The following is a 20,014-nucleotide window of genomic DNA, read 5'->3' on the forward strand; positions in this document are numbered from 1 at the left end:
GGGAAGGAAGGAGGGAAGGAAGGAGGGAAGGAAGGAGGAGGGAGGGAGGGAGGGAAGGAAAGAAGGTTGGTTTTGTGTCCATATACAAATAAAAAACTTTTTTTAAACTAAGAAAAAAAAAAAGTTATCATAGGTGATGCATGCAGAGAAAAGGCATGGTATGTCCAGAGTTCGGTGCTATTAATGGGGTATTTTAGAACAGGTCCCCTGAATAAGGGGTACGGCTGAAATGATGGAATGGTGCTGCCTAGTAATTGAGACAGTGCAGCTTTCTGACAGAGTGTACCCTACCCCAGGGCACCCTCACAAATGAAATCTAGCCACAAGAACTCACACAGCTGGTCAGGCCTCTAAGCTCCAACCAGAGTCTTTAAACAGGCTGAAGGACAGGACACCAGAGATGATGGGCACACCCTATGGGACAGAAGGCCTGGTCCCCACAGGTGGAAAACACAGGACAAACACACACAGCCACTGGGCCCAGCACCAATCTGATGCAAATGCACACTTGCCTTTTTGAAATAAGACCGTGCTAAATTGTCCAGGCTGGCCTCAAACTTGACAGTCTCCTGCTTCAGCCTCCTAACAGCTGGGATTACAAGCACAAGCTATCATGTCCTAACTAAAATTTATAAAAAATTTAATCACATGGGGCTGGGGTTGTGGCTAAGTGGTAGAGTGCTTGCCTAGCATGCATGAGGCACTAGGTCTGATCCTCAGCACCACATAAATGTAAAATAAAGACACTGTTTCCACCTAAAACTAAAAAAAAATATTTAAAAAAATTAATCACATTCATGACACGTTAGAACTTTCAACTCTGGTTACCTCATGGCATTAGAGTTGGTGCTCATTTTCTCAGATTTAACACTGGAACTGTAGGTGTTTTTAAAAGGACTCCCTCTTTGGGGCTGGGATTGTGGCTCAGCGGTAGAGCACTCGCCCAGGACGGGTGAGGCTCTGGGTTCGAACCTCATCACCACATAAAAATAAACAAATAAATAAAATAAAGGTTAAAAAAAAAAAGGACTCCCTCTTTTAGGAATATACTCCAAGATATTTATAGACAAAATGATGATACTATGAAGGATCTACTTCACATAAACGAGAAGGCAGGAGTGGATGGAATGGAGATGAGGGAAAACTGGCTGTGAGCAGACACAGCCCGACGGATGGTGGGGTGGGGCTTACTACTGCCTCTTCCCGTTCACGTGACAGAGGCTTATAAGAGGCACAACAGCAAACTAAGCAAAAGAATACCAACACCGGGGCTGGGGATGTGGCTCAAGTGGTAGTGCGCTCGCCTGGCATGCGCAGGGCGCTGGGTTCGATCCTCAGCACACATAAAAAAGAAAAATAAATAAAGATGTTGTGTCCACTGAAAACTAAAAAAATAAATATTGAAAAAAAAAATTCTCTCAAAAAAAAAAAAAAAGAATACCAACACCCACACAGGCACAGCAGGACACATCATGCAAAGGCAGCCAGACAACTCTGCCAGGCTGTCCCTCCTTGATGTCCTTGGTGGGCAAGTTGGCACAAGAGCAACAAGGCCACCCTTGCATGCATTTCTAACCAGAGTGAGGGCAGCAGGCCAGTGCTGCCACCCTAAGCCCAGCCATGTGTAGCAGGAAGACACAGGATGAGACACGGAAAAAGGGAACACGGGTGTGCAACATGTCCTGCCTCACTGGTTTACACAGCCTGGAGCGTGGCTAGGTGCACAGCTCAGCTCTGGTGTCCGCGGGCACTCACCACTGTAGGAAGGAGCCTCGGGGGAGCCCTGGCCAGTCATGCGTGCCCAGGCAGAGTGCACTGGGAGACGCCAGCCTGCGTGCCCATGGACACAGTAAAGCGAAACCCCGACCACACTGCAGGTGGGAGAACGAGCAACACCTGGGACGCTCCCATTCTACTCAGGCGAGTGTGAAACAGTGAGAACTGGAAACAGGTTCTGCAGTTCCAACCTCTCTGCTCTGAACTGCCGGAGAGACGCAGACAGGAAACTTCTGCTCACAGAAGGACCTGTGAGTGCATTTGCCACAGCAACTTCACTCTTCTTTTTCTTTCTGGTACTAGGATTGTCCTGGGCGCTCTACCACTGAGCCACATTCCAGCCCTTTTTGAGACAGGCTCCCACCAAGTTGCCCAGGCTGGCCTTGAATTTGCAAGCTCCCTGCCCCAGCCTCCTGAGTGGCTAGGATGACAGGAGTGGCCACTGTGCCCACATATACTTGACTGAGTAAATTAAGTTGCAGAGGGACGAAACAGACATGACCACATCCCTGGGCCCTGGGGCAGAAGTGTTGGTGGGGGGCGTGCCCATCCTGCCAGGCTCACCTGTCTTCCTCTTCCGTCTCACGGGGCCTCGAGGCGTCAGGGGGCGCTGGTACACTGCTGTGCTCAGGCCTGTTGCAACAGCCTCGATGGTCTCATCCAGCAGAGCAGACATGAGGTACCTTGGCACGTGCTGTTGCAAGATTCAGCACTGGTTAGTGGGCGTGTGCACTGAAGAACACCTTTCTGAGGCAGGGATAGTGCCACTACAGACCTGGAAAAGAGCCCTGGACACAGCCCACTAGAGGCAGCAAGAGAAGTTGGGATATCCTCAGGCTGCAGCGCCACCCTCCCTCCCACAGCCCAGGGCCCAAACAGCCATGAGGACAGTGATCCCTTGCAGGGCTTCTGGGAAGCAAGCTTTGGGCCAGGACAGACTGGGAACGTTAGGCAAGTACCAAGGAACAAATGAAATTCCAAACAAGGAGAAGGAAGGGGACAGGTGGGAGCAAAGAGCAGAGCCCCAGGTGAGCCCTGGTGGAGCAAGGCACCATGTAGGTGTGCAGGCAAAGAGCCTGCAGGGGCCAGGAGGGGCAAGTGAATGAGAGAGAAGAGATTCAAGAGATGAGAAGGACAGCACCCAAGATGCAGTGGACACTGGAAGGAGCAAAGAGCCAGAGGGCCAGAGGGATGGACTGTGTGGGCTGCAGACGGGAATAGGTCACAGCTTTTCCAACACATCTGGAATTCAGGACACGCCTCCACACCCCAAGAGTAGAGGCACATCTAATCAGAGAGTGTGACACTGAGCACTGGGAGCTGTGTGTGCCAGAAAGCACACACAGCTCCCTCGACAGGGCCCTAGGGTGTGGGAAGAAGTCTCCTGAGGTCAGGTGGATTGCTTGACTGCTCATCATCAAGTCCTGATCCACTTCTGAGACCACAGCACACTGGCCTGCTGGGCTGACTGCATGCAGACCTGGGGCATGGGGCATCTGTCTAGACCAGCACTGCCAACATGTCCACTCTGCCTTTTAGTACACCACTGGGGCCACTCTGGGCAAGACAACCTGGCATCACCCACCCACCTGGACCCTCCTGGCTGTGGAGATCCGGTTCCGGTTCACGGTTGCCCTCACTCTCTCACTCTGACGTGTCCTAGCAATGGCCCGGGTCCGGCCTGCGTTAGGCCGCAGCCTGCTGGTGGTGGGCACCACATCGGCCAAGAGCTGGGAGACCTCCTCCTCACTCACAGGACCGGCATCTCGGAAGAAGAGAACCCTGGGCTGCTGGGCCAGAGGCACTGCACACCACAGGCCCACCCAGGGGGCTACCCTGCCAAGGCAGGCCAAGGCACAGGACAAGGGTTCCTCCTAGGCTGGATCCTCCCAACCTCCAAATCACCAAGCCCACTACCCCCCGCAGATATACCACAATCCTCCAGGTCCTACCCAAGAAGGTATCAAGAAAGCCATTATCTCTGACAGAAGCCCTGGGGTGCTTCCCACCCATGAAACCAACTCAACCCTGCGGCTCTTCTCTAGGACTGTAGGCCCCATGGGGAAGGACCCAAGAGTTCCGTGGGGCAGGGACAGCGCGTTACCAGCGGCAGAAGCAGTGGAGGGCACTGCACACTCTGGACAGAACCACTCGTCCACGGGCACCTCCCGCAGAGGGGGCTCTAAACACTCCATGTGGTACCTGTAGGACAAGAGGGTACAGGGGCTGTCAGCCTTGGTCCCTGAGCCCCACAAGCAAGTAAGCTGAGAAGACGGTATCTACATGTGAGCCACCTGCAGTGCACTCTGTGTGGACAGAGCTGTGTCCCCATGTGACAGGAGGGATATCTATTTTGGTTGATGCTCACAGTTCCCTTCCCAAGGCAAGTCACAGAAACCAACCTTCCCTGCTATTCTCTGACAATAGATGACCCACTTCAGAGGGGACCTGCCTATGTAGGCAGGGGACCCTGAGGAATCCCACAGGGGCTTGCTGTCAGCCCTTCACTCAATCATTATGTCAAAAGACAGGCATCCATGCTTCAATTACACCTACACAGTGAAGTCTCTCACCCTGCAGCAAGCTGTGTGCATGCTCTGTAATGCAACGGTAAACTGCCCTTCTCAGCTCTGCAAGCTGCAGGAGCTGCTCAACTGCACACATCATGTACCTGAGAGAACTGAGTGCAGAAGGTGGGTCAGCACATGAAGACAGCCTGGGCTGGCACCAGCACATAAAGCAGGGGCAGCCTTGGGGGCTCAGCCCCTGCTGTGTCTCTGATGCCACCTCCTGTGCCAGACCTGAACTGAACACTCAGCGCTAACTGCAGCACTGACTGCTTGATGTCGGGAAAACCGCCACGTCTGGAGTGGGAAGTCGCTATGAGAGTTTAACAGGGAAAACCGAGTCTGAGTCTACGTTTATTAGTTGAAGCCCTAACCCTGGTGTGCTGTCTGGAGACAGGGTCTTTAAGGAGGTCTTTACTAAGCGGAGACTCAAAGATGGGGCTCTAATCCGAGATGACTGGGTCCTCGCAAGGAGGGAAGGCCAAGCGAGAAGACTGAGAGGAAGAGGGGCGTCACCAGAACCCCACACAAGACAGATGTGAGGCAGACCTGCAGGAAGCCAGGCCAGCCCCTCTGGGAACACAGCACTCTGAGACACACTAGTGCTAGGATTGAATGCTGGGAAGAACCCTGGGTAGATTCTTAAAATCTTCCCTACACGTTCACAACTTCTTTCAAAGGACTCCAGGGACGGGGCTGGGGTTGTGGCTCCGTGGTAGAGCACTTGCCTAGCACATGTGAGGCACTGGGTTTGAGTCTCAGCAACACAGAAATAAATAAAATAAAGATATATTTTTTTAAAAAAAAAGGGACTCCAAGGTCTCAGTAGGTTCAACTGGTGCCCCCCTGCTGAGCTCCAGCTGCCTTCAGAGATGCTGCTGCTCCATCCCAGCAACCCCAGCAAGTGGAAGTCACTTCTGCAAGCAACAAATGCCAACCAATGGCCAGGCCAAGCCTGCATTACTACAACTAACTCCAGAGAGGAGGACATGAACTGCAGGTTCAAATTTGGACATAGACCAGGAGGTGGCTGCAAGTTCCACCCAGTTACAGTGCAGGGACCAGCAGCTCAGCCCATACCAGGAGCTCTAGGCTCTTGGGAGTGCAAAGGGCGGGTAGATATGGCTACCAAGAGTGGACAAACCACTGACAGTGGGTAAGGGACGGGTGTGGTGATAAGTGGCCCAGCAAGCTTGTCTCCCTGTGAACCTATACACTGGGTTGTGATTTTTATTTTTATTTTTTTAAATTCAGAGATAATCTGCAACTTGATGAATAAAATAAAAGGTACGTTTGGGGGCTGGGAGTGTAGCTCAGTGGTACAGCACTCGCTTAGGACGAGTGAGGCACTTGGTTCAATCCTTACACCACATAAAAATAAATCAATAAAACAAAGATACTGTGATCATCTACAACTAAAAGACAAAAATTAGAAAAGAAGAAAAAGGTACATTTATAGGTAGCCTTGATTCCTTTTCAAAATGAATAATTAACTTTTGACTTGTAAGTTAAAAGACTTAACTGTAAAATTTAGCACACAGCAAATGTTAACAGTATGTGGATGCACAGAAGTACAGAACCATGTAATTATTAGTTTTCATTTTTTAAAATCCATCAAATTTTTACATACTTGAGTTGCTTTATCTGCTAAATAATCCAATGACATAAACCAATATATTGGATTTACAAATGTAATGTACGTTTACAAGGAAAAACTGTAATGATGTTGTAAAATCCCCAGGAATCACTGTTAAAAAAGTTCCAGAATCAAAAGCAAACACTGATTTAAAGAATGAGAGGGCTAGGGTTGTGGCTCAGTGGTACAGCATTTGCCCAGCATATGTGAGGCACTGAGTTCAATTCTTAGCATCACATATAAATAAATAAAGTTCCATCAACAAGTAATTAAATATTTAAAAAAAAAAAAAAAAGAACTGTAAGCTTGCTGAGCACAGTGGCACATGCCCATAATTCTAGCAGTTGGGAGTCTGAGGCAGGAGGATTGCAAGTTTGAGGCCAGCCTGGACAACTGAGTAAGTTGTTATTCAAAAATAACAAAAATAAATAAATATAAAAGGGTTGGAGGTGTGGCTCAGTGGCAGAACACTCATCTAAATGTGTGAGGCACTGGGTTCCATACCCAGCACCAATTTAAAAGATTAAAAAACAAAACAGGCTTGTGGTCAAACTCCTCAGCACCTCTCCAGCAGGCACAGGGGCTCTCACCCTGCAGCTAGGGCTAGGCCTGGCCAGGCCCCTCCTCCACGTGCTGGAGCAGCAATGGCAGTGCTTGTGCACAGAGGTCTGAGTGCTGAGTGCTGAGGTATCTATCTCCATGCAGCCCCATTTCTTGAGCTTTCGGCTGATGCTCACAGTGAGCCAGTGATCAAGTCACGACAGTGTGTCCAGGGTGGTGCACTAACAGTGTTTTGAGGACATCTGACCTGGCTGTACCCCAATCCTCCAGACTTACATCAATAGAATCAGCACATGACAGAGCTGGTGGCAGTGGTACACACCTGTGGTCCCAGCTACGTGGGAGGTTGAAGTGGGAGGATCACTGGAGCCCAGGAGCCCCAGGCCAGCCTCGGCAACACAGTGAGACTCAGTTTACTTTCAGAACACAAAAACCATAAAACAAAACCAAAACCACAACCAGCACATACTACCCTCAGTACTACTCTCAGCAGCGAATACCTTTAGGAATCCTGAAGAGTAAATGATCAATAGGGTCAAGGCCTTCAGTGAACTGTGGGGAAATGTGGATTTAGGCTGAGTCTCTAAGGAAGGAGGGAGACAGCACAGTGCAGGTTTGAGAGCTGAGGTACAACCATGCCCAGTTCCCTGCATGGCACTGAGCTCCCACAGGCCATGACAAGGACACAGGTGACCCAGGTCTCTCAGGAAGAGCAACAGGGGCTCGTGAACAAATGCAGGAATGAGTGGAGGGGCGGGGGGAGCAGCTGTGTCAGCCAAGTCAAGGCTACAGCTAGGTGACCATGACCATTAGCCACAGGCCAACCCCAATCCTGCAGTCTGAGGACATTACAGGTCCACCAGTTTCCTCGGCTCTTTCCACATCTTGAGATACATGCCCAAGGACAAGTTACCCATAATCCCGTCACCACAATTTTATAGTAGAAAAACTCTTTAAAAATCAATAGGCAAAGCCCTGGCAGGAGATCTAAACGCAAGAGGTTAAATAACGGGGGACAGCAGTAGAGTCCTGCAGGAAGGGCCATGTGAATGCACAGCAGGCGTCCCGGGCTCTGCTACAGGGCTAGGGTGCACAGGGAAATCAGAAGCACATCCAGGGACAAGGCAGGCAGTGGTCACCCTGCTGCAGGCTACCCACAGCCTCCTTCCCATGTTCTTCTCGCTCTCTTTTCTGTCTTGGTGTGTTCTGTGGCCTCAGCATGTTTTCAGGAAAGTGGACGTGCAGACAGCAGGAGTGGGGAGAGCCTGCAGTGTCTGCTGTCTGCTGGACTTGGTGCTGCTGCTAAGGGCAGGCAAGCTCAGCGCTTGAGGCAGGAGCTGTGCTGCTCCTCATCCCACAGTCTGCAGCAGGCACATGGGCAGACCCACCACCCTTACCCAGCGTCACAGCCATCGCAGAGCAGGAGCCGGTCCTCACGGTCGCTTCTGCCACACACCTCACAGAAGGTCGGGTCCTCCTCTTCCTCATGGGCTCTGGTGCTCTCCACTGGAATCTGAAGAGAGAACTGCCGGTAGTAATGGTGGAGACCCAGAATCTAGGTCAGCTTGTGGGATGATGTGCAGCTAATCCTGAGTGGCTCTACTGACCTAAGATCTATCTGGGCCCACAGGCCTGAAGTCCTGAATTAACACAGTGAGCTCCACGTTTTCTAAAGGCCAATAACTGTAAGGAAAAATGGCTCAACAGAAGGAAAGCACAACACATGGGAAGGGACCTGCAGTCCAGAGTGGGCAGGCAGGACACTGCTGGAGGGAGCACCTCGAGGCTCAAGTATGCTCCAGGAGACTGAAGACGTGAAGAGCAGAGGGCAGCTTTAAAGCAGCATGCCTCGACAGCAGAACTGGACAGGATGAGGCTCAGTGGCAGAGTGCACACCAAGCACACATGAGGCCCTGGTTCCACCCCAGCACCACACACACAGCTCAGAAACCACTAATAAGTAAGCAGACTCAGAAACATGCCTGCCAGAACACGACACCTTGGTGCACGGAGGCCGCCATGCGGTGAGAGCACATGCCCGACTCTACCCTCTGGACACCAAGGTCTTTAGACACTCAGGTGTCTGTGAACATGCTTTCTCCAATGGGATGCTTGTGTCAGGATAAAGAAGTCAAGGACACCCACCAACCCTGCACCTGGCCTGCACAGCTAGAATTGGTCCCAGACCTCTCTCCAACAAGAGGCCCACATGCCACTGGCACCTCCTTTAGGTAGGAGAAATGGCCTACATAACACATGTGCGAGCTGACACTGCCAGAGACCTCAAGCCACCCTCAAAAAGGGTTACATGATGGCCTGGGATACTGAGCCAGCAAAACATAGCAGCCACTTGCAGCCCAAACCCAAGAGGCCAGTGCAGGCACAATGCCATCTGTCCCAAAAAAATGTGCATCCAAGAGAGCCAGACTTCTACATCTGTGGTTTCTTGGACTTTGTATGTAAAAGAGTAGGTGTGTAGCTGCAAACACATGCCAGGGCTATCTAGGGTTCAAAGGCTCTGGGAAATCCCCACAGGCCTCTCAACACTGCTCATCACCGAGAGAAGAATGCTCAGGGTCAGGGCACTTGCCTAGCATGCAGGAGGCCCTGGGTTCTATCTCCAGCACCGCACACACACCACAGAAGAGCAGATAAGCAGAGGCAAGTACAGGGGAGCAGAGGCAAAGACTGCCTCCTTCCAGTCTCAACAGTAAGCAATTAGCTCAGTACTCTCTGAAATCTGGCCCCTCTCCCCTCAGCAACCTCCTCTCTCCTGCCGCTGCTGAAGCCCTATAATGAGGAGGGTGCAGAATACAGACCCAGGAACCACAACATCCCAGTCACTGCCGCACCCACAAGCCTGAAGTTCAGACAGGCTTCAGCTCTGGGTTTGTGCTTGTGGCTGCAAAGGGCACTTCAGTGCATTGCAGAAAAGCATACAGCCAGCACCTCCTCACTTGAGGAAAGCAAATCACCTTTTAAAAGCATGCTCCTTCCCACAAGACAGGCACACAAGTAGGAAACAGGCAACATCTACACTTACCTTCTTTAAGATTTTACCACCAAACTGAGCTCGAATACAAATATATTTAAATATTGTTCGATCAACTGGACAGGAGTTGGCATTCTGTAAGAAATAAAAACTGCATCAGAATCCTGCAGAATCACCTTCACTGTCAGTACTGTCTTGGAAATTCATTTTGAAGTCAAGTTCTTTTTACACCAAAATTGTTCAACTGAACACCTCCATGTGCCAGGCCCTGTGCTGAGATGAAGGACACTGCACAGAGATTCGCCTGCCTGTGGAGCTGCCACCCAGGAGGGAGAAGAAAGCCGTGTGCCTGTCCCAGTTGAGATGCCAGTGGCAAGGACTAAGAGCGCAGCTGGGCGGGAAGGAGCAGAATGGGCGGCACTTTAGGGGCTTCCCCTGCCAGAGTCCCAAGACTGCTGCAGGCTCCCCAGGGCTTCTTTAGCATTTGTTTTCCTAGTGTGGATCCTAATCAGACACATATTGCACCTGTTTTCTCCTTGCCTTGCCCAGTGTCTTAAGAATCCTCTACGGAGGCATCCTGTAGCAGTACAACATGCTCATTTGGGCTGTACATTTTGGTGAGTTTTGACAAATGTGTATTTCCCAGAACTACCACCCCAGTTCTGCCATCTTACCCACCCTGCATCCTGTTCCTACAGATAGTGCAGGAGAGCCTTCCCTGGGGTGTGTGTGTGTGTGTGTGTGTGTGTGTGTGTGTGTGTGTGTTTTGGTACTGGGGATTGAACCCAGGGGCGCTTAACCACTGAGCCCCAGCCCCAGCCCTTTCTCGTGTTTTATTTAGAGACATGGTCTGAGTTACTTAGCACCTTGCTTTTTTTGTGGGGAGCTGCTCTAAATGATCACACCTTCCAGTCCTGATGCACCAGGCTCTGATCAACCACTGCATTTGTTGTGGCTTGGGCAGTGACCCGCTCGGACAGCAAGGCCAGTCTTCTGAGTAGGCCTACCTCTAGGGTTGAGCTACACTCACCTGTTCCTTTGTAATTCACCCCTTTGCCCTGTTTGGGATAGAATGTTCCATGGAAACTCCCTTTGTGTGTCCCCTTCTCTTGCTCTGTCTTTGGACATGGCCTTCCTAGATGTCAGTCAACCTGGTGACAGCAGACATCACCAAGCTAGGCTTAACCCCCTGAAACCTGACCCTTTGCCTCATTTGAATGGCTTCTCCACAATAAAAGGGTTCAGCATCTGCTCTCTCTTTCCATGACCCCTAAGGTCAGAGAAACCATCACAGGACCTAAAGGAAAAGGTATTTCTCTGTCTCTGTGTGATTATTTCATGCAGCCTAGTTCACCTGGAGTGACCCTCAGTGTTTTAGACATGAAACACGACAACTTTTGCTGAGGCTGGCTTTGAACTTTTGATCCTCCTGACTCAGCCTCCTGAGCAGCTGGGATTACAGGTGTGTATCACCACGCGTGGCTATTCCCTGGGGTTTCTTACAAATAGAATCACAATGTGAGCTGCTCCCACGGGGCTCTGCCCCTTTCAGTGGGCAGGGGTGGCCATAGCCACATGCTGTCTGGTCACCTGCCATGCCCATCTATCTGCATGCCAGTCTATGTGGACCTGGTGTGCACACCAGAGGCCTTATACATGATATTCCCCATGAGTCTGTGTTAACCGGGGCCAGCAAGGGGCACAGCCAGTGTTGCTGAGTGCCCTTCTCCTGACCTTCAGGTCTAACACTCTGCTAAGTGTGACAGAAATCCCTGCATTTTCTTCCAGAAGTCCCAGAGTTCTGCTTTCCAACTCCAGGACCTAGATCCACCTGGCAGTGTGGGGTGAGCTAGCCCAACATGCCACTCACTGTCTGCCTTCTCCAACCCCAGAGGCTGCCTGATGCTCCAGTGTGTCAAGGCCTCTCAGAACCCTGCACTCTCTGTGCATCTGGCTTACATTCTGGACCATTTCAGTCAAATCACTTCAGTTTTACAAATCCCAACATCCAGGAAGCTAGGTCTCCCTTTTCAAAGCTATCTTGGCAGCTCTTGCTTTCCCAGCCTCCTTTAGGAGCTTCACCGTCCACCACATGCCATGGGCCTCCCAGCAGGACTCATAGAGCCTGTATCACTGTGACCACCTCTGTGAACAGACTTCCCTTCTGGAAAGTGGTCTTCTCCATTCAGTTGCAATTGTTTTTAGAAAAGTTGTTTAAGTGTTTTATATATCTGGTTTCTTTCTTTTTTTCTTTCCTTTTTTGGGGGAGCAGTACTGGGGACTTAACTTGTGATCCTCCTTCCTCAGCTTCTGGAGCTGCTGGGATTACAGGTGTGTGACACTCTGTCTGGCTATTTCTATGTCCAATTTTTTATCTTCATGAACCTTATATCTAGCAATCTGGTTAAACACAGCATTTCAACAATTCATTTGTAAAATTTTACTGATAAGCTTATTCCTTGCACGTGCCTTCTCCTGATACATAGACCTTTAATTTTTCTTATTATTTTTCAACAAGTATCAAATAATTAATATATAGCAAATATGTCGTCTGGCACCCCAATTTAAACAAAGGCTTTGCTTGCCCAAAGAAAAACCTAACCTTGAATCTAATCTGGGTGGCACCCACCACAGAACAGGAAGTAAGAGAGACAGAGGAAGGCTCGAGCTCACAGAAGTCACCCCAGCACATGGGCCACAGGGATGGCACAACGCTGTCTACTCCCACCCTGAACCAACCATGCAGATGTTCCTAAGCTGTGGGGACACGGGACAGAAGAGGAGGGGCACTGGCAAGATCTTGTTGACATTGTAGCTAGCAGCTAGGGTGGGAGCATCTGAGTTGGGGAAGTAGCCATGAGACACTGACTTACCCTGGACCACTCGACAATGCAGTCCAAGCAGAAGTAGTGGGCACAGGTCTCTGGTGTGCCCACGGCCTGGTCTCTGAACACATTGAGACAAATTGGGCAGCTCTCCACATCCTCGTCAGAACTGAGAGTGCCCCTGGCTTCCAGCTTCCCCTGAGCATCTGCTGCTGCCACCAACGTTTCCACTTCATCTTCAGAATCTTGGGAACCTTGAAAGAGCGGAAACATTCCAACATTAGCAAACGACAGGAGTGGCTGTGTGAACAGGAACACTGGCTGCAAGTGGGCCCAACCTGTACTCAGGATAGGGGACTCTAGTCGGTCCTAGCTCCTGATGGGACACACAGCCCTATCCACCTGCAAGGCCACAGTCATGGGGCACCCATGACCCTGAGGAGCCTGCCCTGCAGCCATGTATACCACCATTCCTCACCTGAAGCTTCTTCAACCACAGCTGCTTCTAAGCCAAGGGGACAGGGAGGCAGGCTAAGCAGCCATCCCAGGTCCTCCTACCGCAGCCCCATGATGCAAGGTGGTCCCTAGGGACCAGCACAGGTCTCAAAGACAGATCTCACTGTGGGCCTCTGAACATGCTGCCACTACACAGCTGCATGTGTCTCCAACAGTTCTTTTGAAAAACACAATCACAACGGGACCATCTGCCTTCAGATAAGACCTCCTTTCAGGGCCCCTTCTTCCTCTTCCTTTGGGATACAGAGGGCACAGATTTCTAAGTGGGCCACTGGTTACATCAGATGTGGACTATTTCTAGAGGTTTGGTGATGGGGCCTGATCAGCATGTAAGCAGCCAACACATTCAACATGTCTTCTCTTTGTCCTGCACTCCACCAGAGCAGTGCCAAACACAAAGGACCCACGTTCCCCTGTACCACAAAAGCCGCTCCCACCAGCTCTAAGACTCTGCCCCCTGTGGTCAGGACCAGAGGAGGTGCTTGCATGTCGTCTCCAGGGCTCTCCTGCTACCCAGAAAAAGGAGAATTATCCCCAGCTGCCCAACCTCATCAGGTGAGTGCTTTTTTTTTTTTTAAACCTGGGAATTGAACCCAGGAATTCTACGACTGAGTTACATCACCAGTCTTTTGAGACATTCTCACTAAGTTGCCAAGGCTGGACTCACACTTATGATCCTCCTGCCTCCAAATTATTGGGATTACAGGCAAGAGCCACCACACACCTGCCAGATGAGCTATTTTGAAGCAGAATTTCTCTAGCTACTTGCAGAGACAGTAATCAGAGAAGAATGCTCCTGCTGGGCCAGAAAAACTGAAATAGCTAACACATGTGGCCAAGGCAGTGCGTGGCCCCCAGGAGCTGAGGACGGTCCCACCAAAAGCAGCCAGAAAACAGCACTTCAGTCTTTCAACCCTAGAAATACTGCCACCAGGCAGAGCTTGGAGGAGGACCTGAGCCTGAAGGGGGACCTGAGCCTGAAGGGAAGTGTGGCCCGACCAATGCCTTGCAGTCAGCTGGTGGATACCAAGACTGACCAGCAGAAACACTGGGATAATGAATGTGCTGCTCCTGGTTCCTGAGTCTGTGGTGCCTTGTCACACAGTACTGGAAAACTAATAAAGGGATATGCACAACGTTTTGGATAATAAATGGACAGTAGATTGACAAATGCCCTCAGCTTTCTTGCTTAGTGCCCACAGCAGAAGTAGGAGATGCCTGGTGATCAGATTCTTCCTATGAATCCCAAAGGCAAGGAACTGGTGACCTTAAGGCTGCCTGAGCTCGACACAGTGCCCAGCACACAGAGCAATGCCTTTGGGTGTTGGACGATGACCCCTAGCATGAACAAAGAGGAGAAGGTGGGCGAGGCCCTGAGCAGTCTTCCTTGCTGGGGCTACTATAGAATACCTTGGACAAACAAAGGACCACAAGGTGTAGATAAGCACTAACCCCAGCAGGACAGCAGGGCATGGAGACTGCCAAGAGTCCAAGGAGAATTGCATGGAGACTACTCTTGAGAGGAGACAGGGCCGCATGCCAGACAGAGGAGGCCTGTCCCGCAGCAGAGCAGCTGTGAATGTACTGCACGATCACAACAATCACTACAAACAATGATGACCGTACTGTCTGGAGAGCTGGAAAACAAGGACCATGGGATGAGGCAGCGGGTCCGAGTTCAGTTGTCATCTCTTATGGTAAGATTTGAGAGACACTAGCTCAAGCTGGGAATGCAACAAACAATAGGAAAAACAACTGATGTGTTTCAGGAGCCAACACCAAGGCAGGAGAACCAACAGGCAGAGTAGACACAGGCTGCCCATGGCAGGGAGCCTTGGTACACAGAAGCCCTTGAGGGACTTCCTCCTCAGCCACTGGGGCACCTCCTGCCTGTTGTTCCTCCTGCTGGCGTGGGAGGAACACGGTGGGGTGCCTGCCCACACTCAGCTGAGGTTCTGGTCTCTGCCTATCGTCCTACAGTAACAAATACTCCATCCCTGACCCAAGTCCACCCTGCCCAGCCAGCTCCTGTCCTGTAAGCTGTGGCTTAACTTTGTTTCTCGGGAAGCTTTCCTCCCCTACCAGGCCTGGAGTCTTCCCCTCCAATGCCTACCAGCTCTGGGTCAGCAGGGATCCTGGGTAAGCTTACACCTGCCTTCACTCCAGCCACAAACAAGAGTCTCTGGCACTGAAGCTTCCAGGAATGGTCAACAGGGAGTGACTTCATAGCACTCAGTGTCCTCTGCCCTTAGCTCAGGCAAGGCCAGCACCCATGCCAAGATCTGCTGTAGGTGGGACAAACCCAACTCAACACTAGGAAATAGGTACAAAATCCCCATCAGTGACCTTTACACCCAGGACAGAATCTGCAATTCTTGCTCAGAATTGGAAGTCCAACCTGGGGAAGTGGGTGGTAAGCACACAAAGCTGCTGGCTCACAATGCATCAGTCCTACTCCACAAACAAGGGTCACTTTTCTGGAACACTCAAACACTAACAGCCATCATGAAAGACTGAGGCACACTTTTGGACTTCCCACAACAGGAAGGCAGAGGTGGGCCTGACTTCTAGCTACACTGAGGCCCTCCTCTGGGGAGGGCAGCACCTGCTCAGGGCAACGCAAGAAGCCATAGCACTGTGCCACAGCACATATGCCCTTCAAGCACTGGTCCTGCAGGAGTCTACACACCCCTCAACCACTGTATGTGGGCCGTAAACCTCTTAAAAGCCCTGAGACATGCTTGTCAGCTGTCAGACAGAACAGAGAATGCGCCACTGCATGGAGTCACTGCCACACCCATGTGGAGGTCTGGTGGTCCTGGGCACATCCCCTGGGGCACAATAGACTGTCCAGCGCCTGAACGGCAAGCCCAAGCCCTCGTGGCGGGGGACAAGGGCTGCCAAGACCTCTATTTGTGGCACCAGCTTCTAGTCTGGTTGCGTGTGCCTGCAGTGTGTGCCACTTGATGTTCTAGATATTTTAGTTTCACCCTAACAGAAGAGAAGCCTGGAGGACCATGTTGTTGAGCTGAACTTCCAAACAAAAGACTGCAGCAGAAATGAGCCACTGTCTGCGGGCTTCAGGAGTGGAGAGCAAAGACTCTCCCCACAGCTTAGTGAGTACAGCTACCCAGGTTCTGCCAAATGCTGTCCCCACCCAGCCCACTCAGATGCCAGCAGGCTTACCTGATCCATCTTCTGGGTCTTCCTCCTCAGAGGCTGCCTCCTCATCCTCTCTGTCTGAGCAGTCTCCATGCTCACTGCCCGTGTCGTCCTCAGAGTCCCCACTGTGACCATCGCTGCTTTCTTCTAGACCTATGTCACCAGGGGAAATCACAGACCGTGGGGGCAGCGTCACAGCAAGGCAGCATAGAGCCAAGGATGCTCTGCGCATGCACAGGAGAGTACAGGACACCTGCCACGGGGCAACTGGGACAGGTGGAGATGAGTGAAGGGAAGAGGGGAATGCCCAAAGTCCTTTTGTCCTGCATGTGTTGCCTGCATTAAAACTAAGACAAAAGACTGGGTGCAGGAGACTAAGGCAGGAGGACGCTTGAGCCCAGGAGTTCAAGGTAGGCCTGGGCAACACAGAAAGACCCTATCCCAAAACACCAAAAATAAACAACATGACAAAAAGAATCAATGTACTACACTTCTACAATTTAAAGTCAAAGAATAACTTTTTTAAAGGGTCGAAAGCTGAAAACTGACGCACACAGACAACCTCCTGGAACAGCAGATACCCGAAAAAACTCTAGGCACCAGAATCCACCAGGGACATCCCTCCTAGCCAGGGCTCACCAGCACTGCTGGCCAGGTCTGCAGGGCCCACCCGGGGGCATCCATCCGGACACGGGCTCTGTGCCACAGGCTGGTCCAGGCTGTCGTCATCCATTGTTGCACATTGGAGCTCAGCTCTGAAAGAAAGAGGAGCCAGGGAATCTCCAAAGTGTCAGGGCTGCAGAGCCCCAGAAAGAACAACAGTCACTCTCTCCTGTCATGTTGCTGGTGCTGGAACCTTTCCGTGCATGTTGTTTGAGGCATAAGACAACACATGCAGCAACTCAACCACACAGAAAGATACTACAGAGCCAGGTGGTAACCACACCTGTATCCCAGAGACTAGGGAGGCTGAAGCAGGAGGATCACAAGTTTAAGGCCAATCTCAGCAACTTAGCAATACTCTGTCTCAAAAAAGGATGGGGATGTAGCTCAGTGGTAGAGTGCCCTTGTATTCAATACCTAATACCAAAAAAAAAAAAAAAAAAGATACTGGCTCCTACAGAGCCACATGCAAAGCCAGGTCCAAACACTGGAGGATTTGCCACATGTTGGTACAAGCACCTCAAGGAGTCCCAAGGCCAGAAATGAACAAAATGGATATTTCCTGGGCTGAGGCATAGCGGTACTTGTCAACTGAGGCCTGGTCACCAGGAAGCTGTCTGCCTTCCACTCCATGGGTGCGTCACTCTTGGCCAAGGCTGGGCCAGCAGCCTCTATTTAGCTGACCACTATCAGGAGGCAGCAAGACTCAGCAGAGGCACCTGGGGCCTTGATCACAAGTCAGTCCGTGGAGTCCTTGTAGTGCCCAGGCTGGGAGGCAAAGCAGACCAAGATCACACTGCTAGGCCCAGTCTTCAAACATGGCTCAACATAACCCTCCTTGTACCCCAGGGCCTCAAACTTTGATCCCCACAGAAGTCCAAAGAAGGGCCCTTTCTTGTCAGCGCTGCTCCCTTCAATTTCTAGGTGGCCCTAGAGGAGATGCCTCTCATGTGGAATTCACTCAGGAACCCAACAGAACACAATGAAGTCTACTGCAGCACCACAGGCTTCCCATGAGACCCCCACCTCTGAGGCAGGAGAATGGGGATGGGCTTGACTCTGCAGTCAGATTCACTTCCCTCCCTAGGCTGCAGAGGCTCCGTGTCCACTGCAGTGGCTGGGAGTGGGCTACTACCCCTAGAGTCACCTTCTCACCAGTCCCCTATCACCTCCCCACATGATGGGCACTACAGAGCTCCAAGTCCTCCAACGCCTGCTAATCAGCGAGGGAATGCTCCTTTGAGGAAAGCGCCAATGGACAAACGTCACTACTATCAAAAAATGGCGAACCAAGACGTGGTTTTGCCAAATTAACTGTTCCTCTCCCTGCTGCCCCAAAGTTAAGATAATTGGCCAAATCCCCACTCAGAGAAGCGTCTGCACCCTGCTGCTGGTGAGTTCAGAAATCTGGTAGGGAGTGCTGGCCAGATTCCTGCTGGAAAACTGACCCAAGGAGGCACAGGCAGGCAGGCAGTGAGACCATGCTATAGCCCATCCAAGATGATGACAACTCTCCCACACTGAGACCCAGCATTGGCCACGGATCTCAGGTAAAAGGATCTGTAAAGCTCTGGCCAGGCCTCCTGCTCCACTGCCTGCTCTGCCCTGACTGCATGCAGGTAAGGAAGGTGGAGAAGCACACACCAGCCTAAACAGGGTATACTTCAGGGAGACCAAGAAATGTGACCCCAATACGACCTAGGTAACAGCAGGGCAGAGCTGGGAGCAGTTCTAGGGCCTAACTGGTGGACAGCAAATCCCTCACTTAAATGATGTATTACACACAAGGTCAAACATATGAACACAGAACTCCTGTCTTCTCTCCTGATGGACTGTGACCAAGAGCCACAAGAAGGGACAATGGCAGGACCTGTCTCAGAGGGCTGCCTGGAGAATCAGTGAGGCAGCAGCAGAGCTAGCACACAGGAGTTTGCCAGAATACCAGCTTGGGAAAGAGGCTGAGCTCCAGGAAAGCATGCGCCTGGGGGCTATGTCCTGAGAGGTCTGCAGCCTCCGCTCAGCCTGAGGCCCACAGCCAAAGAACACTATGGCCCACTACCACGGCGGAGGCTCAGGTTGAGAAAGCTGAGCAAAATTCTTTCTGGATGTCACAAAACCCAAGTGGAGGCAACAACTGGGGCCTGCACGCAGGAGAACAAAAGAAGCCAGCAGCCTCCAAAGACACCTCTGGAGCAAGCAGCAAGGACAAAAACCACAATCCGGGGCCACCAGTCTCCCCTTCCCCACCAGAAAGCCCAGCCAGAACACGGTGCTAGTGGGTACCTCTAGCTTAGTTCTTTCTAGTCCCCCAGCAGCTCCAGCTTGGGCAGGCCCACAGGGGTTCATCATCCCCACCGCTAACCATCAGAGACCAAGGCCTAAACCATTCCTGCAGAAAAGCCCATAGTCCTTCCTGGTTGTCCTTGGCAGAACTGGCAGAACTCTCTCAGAGAGATGTTGTGACTCTCCTGCTCAGCCTCCAGGTTTCTGGGAGGTCAAGAGAAAAACAAGAAAACTGAAAAGGCTATTTCCCCCTTCAAACTCAGAGGAACCACTGAACCTGCAATTCCAACTGTTATTGAGGAACCAAAAGGGCTACACTGGTGCCAAGACCAGAGCCTGGGTGCCCATTCTGGGCACTGTGCAAGCCTGCAGCAAGTCCAACTTCTTCACTCAGGCTTCGTCCTTCCCATTCACCTCCTACCACAGGAGACAGGAAACCTCAAACTGTAAACTGTCATGAAACTCAACAACTTGGAGACTATAAGTCTCCAATGAGTTGAAATGGACCCCGTGGTACAGCGCAAAAAGGTGCCACGTGCTGTTACTTTGACTCAGTCTTCTTCCTCTAATAAAGAAAACCAAGTGGTCCATGAGAGAGGGAAAGTATGTCAAGTCTCAAGCCAAACCCACCTCAGCCTCAAATCCTATCCATGCCACCAGTGGTCAACATGACTCCCCAGCAAATCACTGTTGTCTACTGCAGAAACAAGGGCACATAGGCTCGGCAAAAGCTTCTGAAAAGAGCAGGGCAGTTGAGTGAAAGGATGAGGGAGCAGCTCTGGTCTGCCTCCCTGCCTCCGTGAAGCTGGCAAGTTACTCAGCCTCTCTGGGCTCCGAGCCCTGCCGAGAGGCTGCCTGGGGACGGCTGAGGCTGAGTAAGAGACGTGCAACTCTGCCGTCAACCACAGCCCCGGGCAAGAGCGGGCCAGGCCGACCAGGGCGACGTCGGCCGGGAGCTGGGCCTCACACCTGCCCGGACAGACCGCCCACGGATCCCGGCTGCGAACGCGCTTCCGCGTGGTTTGCGGGGCAG

The 20,014-nt window shown here is 51.5% G+C and overlaps 1 protein-coding gene across 4 annotated transcripts in view; it reads right to left on the reverse strand.

The window, feature by feature from the left end:
• Window positions 1–19,894, reverse strand: part of Phrf1 (PHD and ring finger domains 1) — a 30,096-nt gene extending 10,202 nt beyond the window's left edge. For 2 of the 4 annotated variants that reach the window (XM_048807941.1, XM_015503381.2), the window contains exons 1-9: window positions 19,612–19,894; window positions 16,675–16,790; window positions 16,060–16,188; window positions 12,406–12,611; window positions 9,584–9,667; window positions 7,938–8,053; window positions 3,881–3,978; window positions 3,366–3,541; window positions 2,341–2,470 (exon numbers count right to left, since the gene is read on the reverse strand). In XM_048807941.1, coding sequence (XP_048663898.1) covers window positions 2,341–2,470; window positions 3,366–3,541; window positions 3,881–3,978; window positions 7,938–8,053; window positions 9,584–9,667; window positions 12,406–12,611; window positions 16,060–16,188; window positions 16,675–16,768 — 1,033 coding nt within the window. In that variant the 5' untranslated portion in view covers window positions 16,769–16,790; window positions 19,612–19,894. The remainder of the gene's footprint in view (window positions 1–2,340; window positions 2,471–3,365; window positions 3,542–3,880; window positions 3,979–7,937; window positions 8,054–9,583; window positions 9,668–12,405; window positions 12,612–16,059; window positions 16,189–16,674; window positions 16,791–19,611) is intronic. The other 2 variants (XM_048807942.1, XM_015503382.2) reach the window with 2 other exon arrangements.
• Between the last annotated feature and the right edge of the window lie 120 nt (window positions 19,895–20,014).

The sequence above is a fragment of the Marmota marmota genome, unplaced genomic scaffold (genome assembly GCF_001458135.2).
Source record: "Marmota marmota marmota unplaced genomic scaffold, marMar, whole genome shotgun sequence".
In the NCBI taxonomy this organism is placed as follows: domain Eukaryota; kingdom Metazoa; phylum Chordata; class Mammalia; order Rodentia; family Sciuridae; genus Marmota; species Marmota marmota.